This window comes from Passer domesticus, chromosome Z (genome assembly GCF_036417665.1).
Source record: "Passer domesticus isolate bPasDom1 chromosome Z, bPasDom1.hap1, whole genome shotgun sequence".
In the NCBI taxonomy this organism is placed as follows: domain Eukaryota; kingdom Metazoa; phylum Chordata; class Aves; order Passeriformes; family Passeridae; genus Passer; species Passer domesticus.
Window position 1 is genome coordinate 38,206,668 of NC_087512.1, and position 6,000 is coordinate 38,212,667.

At 35.7% G+C, this 6,000-nt stretch overlaps 1 protein-coding gene across 2 annotated transcripts in view; it reads right to left on the bottom strand.

Moving 5' to 3' along the window:
* The window catches only part of SLC28A3 (solute carrier family 28 member 3), a 37,992-nt gene that overhangs the window by 20,395 nt on the left and 11,597 nt on the right, over window positions 1-6,000 (bottom strand). For both annotated transcript variants that reach the window (XM_064403785.1, XM_064403786.1), the window contains 3 exons: window positions 5,825-5,907; window positions 3,220-3,311; window positions 1,645-1,834 (listed from right to left, as the gene is read on the bottom strand). In XM_064403785.1, coding sequence (XP_064259855.1) covers window positions 1,645-1,834; window positions 3,220-3,311; window positions 5,825-5,907 — 365 coding nt within the window. The remainder of the gene's footprint in view (window positions 1-1,644; window positions 1,835-3,219; window positions 3,312-5,824; window positions 5,908-6,000) is intronic.

The following is a 6,000-nucleotide window of genomic DNA, read 5'->3' on the forward strand; positions in this document are numbered from 1 at the left end:
ATCTTCCTTTCTCATTTAATCCTTCTTTTCTTTCCCTTCCTTTCCTTTATTGAATCTTTAGTTCTGGGCAAGAGAGGCTGTGGTATTTATAACTTGCACTGTGCTGTTTAGCTGGTGGGCCCATGAAGCACACTCTACTGAGAAGCAGACTATAAACAGCTCATTTCTTTGTAACCATTTGTAGTCCATTCAGCTATCTCAGAAACAATGAAATGTATATCTGTGTTTCAGTGTTTCTATGGTCCCCATTATCAGAACCATGTCAAGCTTATTTATTGAGGGTAATTATTGCAACAATAGCCTGGAAGGCAACAAAATACCTCACCCCATATACAGAGAGGAAACACTGTCCCAAATCTTTAATGCTAGTTTTGTCTAACAATAAGGTTTCACCGATTTCAGTGGTACCTAGATACATCAATTCAATATTTAGATGGGGATTAAACACCTTGCAGGCAAATTCCACAAAATGGCTTGGCCATTGCAATGCTGAGTAACCCTTTCTATACCTGAGGGACTTTCCCTCTGTTGGAAGAAAACAGTTAAGCACCTAACCTGTGATATGTACAATTTAAATATTGCAGCCCAGGTAATACAGCACTTACTGCCCCCATTTGTTCCATCTGCTCCTCAGGACTCTCCTGTTCCTTTTGCTCTTTATCTCCCAGAGAGGCTGCCAGATCATCTACATGGAAATGCCTCTGTGTGACTGCTCTCTAATATGGCTGCTGAGCAGAAGGACCACAATCTTTATAACGCCTTTCTTATCAAAGCCATTTCTAAATCTTAAGAATAGTCTGGGACATTATCCTGAACTGAGAATGACTCCTCCTTAAAATTCTTTCTCAGCTAGTAGGTGATCTAGCTGAAACATGTAGTAGCTGGCCAATTTAGTTTTCCTTTTTAATGATATTTCATTTGTTTTTTCTTTGGTCTGCAAGACTCCTTTTTCTTCTCATTTTGCCAGGGATAACTTCAAGATCCCCAAACACTGCTCAGGAATACTTGAGATAAGTGTCTGATAGGTCTAATTATGATCTAATAATAGATAATAATTAGATTGTTATCCAATAATCCAAGTCATCTACCATTTATCTACACGATGAATGTCTACTATCCCAAATTAAGGATATAAAACATTATTATGGCATTAAATCTGGCTGGTATGTTTTGATTCCTGAAGGTCAAGTAAAAATTGCTATGGAGATATGTGGAAAAAGAGTGTTTAGATGTTATACTCCCATCTTTAGGAGTTTGCAAACGTCAGAGTTAAGGTTCTTATAAACCTAACAATTCTGTGAACAGTGAAGAACTTTCTGGTTTTCAGAACTAATGCAAAAGGCTGCAACGCACATGAACTTTTGTGAACATATTCTCTTTCAACCACAAACTTTTCCCACCTCAGTTTGTGGTGTTTTCCCTATGCTTTCCGCCAACACTTTTGATCCCTGGCTACTGCATTGAAATCCTGAATGTGTTTCTGATGTTTCCTGGTAAATACTGAATTATTCTGTGTTTTTAATGAGATATGTGTGATTGACCCATCCCCCTGTTCTTGTGGGGAAGTAAGCTGAAATAAAATCATAGGGGTAACTTGACTAGCTTATTGTCCACCTACATTAATAGAAAGTAATTAATATTTACCATTTCAGCCAAAACCACTGTTTTTTCAGATATTGGTCTCCAGGGGAAAAGAATGCAGCAATTCTGTCTTCAAACTTAGCTACAAAAAAATCCCAGCAGATGAAGAAGATGGCTAGGACAGTGGCGACAAAGAGTGGCAAAGCTCTCTGAAAATTCAAAGTGCAAGCTGCAATAACTAATGCCAAGTATGCTGTAACAGAAACAAGAATATATGTATCAGTTAGGTTGGTCTTTTTAAAAACAGGATGAAATTTTAAATTTATAAGAAGTGGTCAAAGTCAGGCCTGTGTTTATCTTTTCAGTGCTTTTTCTGACTCTCACCCTAAATACTGAAAATCTTGCTTTTTTGGATTGTTTTGTTACTTATGGTATGCTCATTGGTGTGGAAGGTGTCAAAGCAGATTATATGATTTTGCCAAGGTAGGTTCATATGAAACATGTTAATCACTCAGAAAAATGAAACCCATCTACAAGAGCTTCTTTTTCCTGTGTAAAATGTATGAATTAAGAGCATGAGTCATGCTCTTTTTTTCAAAAGAGGATGAGTTTATCAAATAAAACTATAAACAAACACTTAAAAACATATGTCATTTGACTGATATTATGACCTCAAGTAATTGTGAATTACTTAATAGTAATTTATTTCATAAAGTAGCTGTGAAATTATTTCTTTGACAGGTTCACTGCAGATAAATGCTGGCCAAAAAAAAATTCAGTTCTTGTAAAGAATGATTGGATTTTGTCTGTGGTAAACAAAGAAGAAGGACTACTGATTTTTGTAATGCAAATTGGTTTTTATGGAATTATGAAATCCTGACATATTCTTAGACCTCACTCACTTTCTTGAGCCAGAATATGCCTGTACTATGATAAAGCAAGACCTGATGAGTTATGAGGGCAGGATACTCAGCATGCAAGGAACACTTTTATAACCTCCTGGAGTACCGTCTCATAGACATAGTTCATGTCTCTGTGTTCCCAGTGTTCAAGTAGAAAGATCTCAAAAACAAACTTCGTGAAGTAGAAGGAAACAAACCAACCTACTGGCTAATTAGGAAAGGGAGAAAAAAGAATATCTGAATGATTTTGCAGTGCATACTGTCATAAGTACACTTACTCCAGAAAAAAATTTGCAGTGAATATGGAGTGATATGGGTCAGCAAAGAAAGCTTTCATTTCCAGCCTGATTACTTCAGTTCAGTCCTATTTGGTGCCTGACAGTTTTTAAAGTAATTTCACAGTCTTGGACAAGTTACTGAAACTGTAATTTTGGAGTCAGCTGCTAATGGAGTAGACACAAAGTCTGAACTATGCTCTTTATCACAAGTGTAATTGCTAGTCAGACTTTAAACATGCTGGAGAAGCAGTCTAGCAAGATTTGTCCCTTTGTTGTGTTTGGGAATGAGTGGAGGTTTTGCAATCTGGAATTTTCTCTGGGACTAAAATCTTAACTACTTTGAAATACATGGTTAAAGACAGTCAAGAGTTTTTGTGCCAGACAAAGACAGTGCAGCCTATAATCTCATACAGGTAAATAAACAAGGCTTCAGCAATCCTGGGTGTAATATACTGTACCTGTTATTAAAATTCCATAGAGCACATAATGAATTCTGGTTTTATGTTTCTTGCAAAATTCACAGACGTCATCATACCTTTTTTCTAAATGCCTAGGAAAAAAACCCCAAAAGAATAGAAATGTAAGCTTTTGCAGAAGAAAATTATGTTAAATTGGTCAAAAGTTCTCCACTGAAGTTCACTGAATTTGAAGAGAATTATATTTGGATCTCAACGTGCCAAATATAAAGTGCTTTTTGAAAGGGATTTCTTTGGGTTGATGTTGGACAGGTGAAAAAGAAAATATGGCAGATATCTATTGGGACAATCTGTCATCTACATAATGGGCCAAAGTCAGCAGGCCAGTTCTGCTACCCTCTGAAGTGCAGCTCTTCTGTGGAGAGATCTGTCAACAGGGTTAGTGCAAACTGAGTAAGTAGTTAAAAATTTAGTGTCCATTACTAGACCCACAAAGTCTGTTAATACAGCCAACCCAGCATTAATGATGTGGAATAGCAGTTTTGCTATAATTGGGAAGGTCTAAGGCTGCATTTGTGTGTGTTTAAAATAACCAATACCCATCCAAAACCTTATTACGGCATGCATAGATGTTTCTGAATTTTTAAAAATTTGGTTGTTATTACATAAGTTTTCATCTCATCATCTCATGGAAGTTAAAATGGTTTGTTATATTTGAATATCATGCTCCAGTATCAGTTCTTCCAATTATAACATATTTCACTTTCTTTGTTTTCCTCACTAAAGGTAACAGCATGATTTCATGAGGGAGGTCGGTCACAATTTACGGAAATAGCAGTTAAGGGAGTTAATTCAACAGAGATTTGAATTTGGTGTTAAATATGCTGGTGATGTGGACATATATCAATTACAGAAACAGCAGCTACAAAAACCACCTTCATACTGTGCAAGCTGGAAAAAAATTTACAGCTATGTCTCTTTCCTCTCAGAGGCACTGCTTTAGAGAAGCACATCTCTGAAGCAGTCTCTCGCATTCCCAGTCCATAAAGGCAATGTTATATTTAGAGATGCTAATTGTCCAGACTGTACTTGTTTGGAATCTAGATGCAGCTGGAGTTAGATGCCCACTGATGTCCAGCATGAATACGCTTATTTTCTGCACTCAAAAAAATTCAATTAATTTAAAATAAATTTGAGATAAATGAGAAATATTAATTTAAATTATATCAGTACACTGAAGAACAGAGCAGGAACATGCTTCTTCACAAGTACAGAGAGTAATAGTTCTCAGAGAAATCCTGATTACCTTTGATACTTCAATTTCAGTTCTGGGAATTCCTGTAGCTTCACAAATCATAGCACTTTTTTTCTAACTTGTAAGAACATTAGGTTATCTACCCAATCTCAGCAGAAAGATTATATACAACAGGAAAAGGAAAAAGGAGAAATGAGAGACAAACAAAAAAGGCAGTTACTGTATCAAATTTTTGATTCATTCATCACCCAAGAAAAGGAAAAAAGTACAGTTACTGCTACTTATGAGCCCTTTGGGACTTAAAATTGTTATTTTCAGATTACAATTTTTTGTAATTTCTTCTTTTATCTAACATCTCTCTCTCTTCCTTTTATGATATTAATTTAGGCTATTATGACTTTGGTACCAGAATATCTTAAAATACTTAAGCACATAGGTCATGAATATGCAGCTCTGTTCTGAAAAATGGCAGAAAAAATATGTTCCTTGTAAAATATGGTTAATTTACTAAGGAATCATTATTTTCTAAAAGCTGATCCTATAGGCTTGAAATATAACTGAAGATGTTGAAAAAACATCTTACTTTAACACTAATGTAAAATATTTATATATGTCAAAACTATTCTTGCTTGCATTTTGTAACTCAGAAATCAATTTTCTTGTGCATGCACTCAAGAAGTGAATGTTAAAACCTTGCACTTGCAGTGAATCTGTGTTATCAACAGACTGATCTTTCAAAAGGGCTGTGTCTTAGACTGCAGGGTATTCAGTACTATCTGTTGAAAGAAATCAGTGACACATACGTACATTTAGTATGATTTTAAGTATTGTGTCTTAACTTTTTTAATACCTTAAACAGGGAAACTTTTTTTGCAGTTTTCACAAAAATACCTAATCCTCAAGTAAAATGCGTGTTTTCACTCTGTGATCACTTGGAAGTAGAGCAAACACAAAGTAAAATTTTTGTTCTGTTAAAATGTCTTTTTTTCACAGCTATTCTGTTCTTTGTGCTGCAGCAAATGGCTATGCAAACTGAAAGACACTAGTGAATCTTCAGCTTCCTGAAAGAGACCACTCTTTAAGACCTCTGTGTAAGAAACACTGCTCTAGAAATATTGGAAAAGAAGTTATTGTACAAGAAAAAAAAATATTGCTCCTTTAATTTGCAAGGCTTTAAAAGGATAGTTCCACAATCACAGATGTCATTTGTATGGTATAATAATTTTAAACAAGTTGTGTTTATTACAAAAATTGCTAGGCAATACAAAGGTCTGTGTAGCATAAGGGTACAGCAGAGAAATTTAGAGCTGTCACTCCAGAAGGATAAACACTGGCAACTTTTTGCTTAGGCCAGGATAGAGTGGAAGACTTACTCATGCAAATACACATTACCCTTTCAAGCGTGGTTGTTCATCATCTACGGAGGCACGTTTGTTTTCATGCAGATCACTCTCAATATTGATGTATTCATCCCCCTGGAAAGCAGATCAGTGCCAAGCTTGTCAGAGGGGTTTATGCTTCTTAGGTAAGGTGCAAAAAAGCATCACCACTGGCAACTGGCTGAAGCA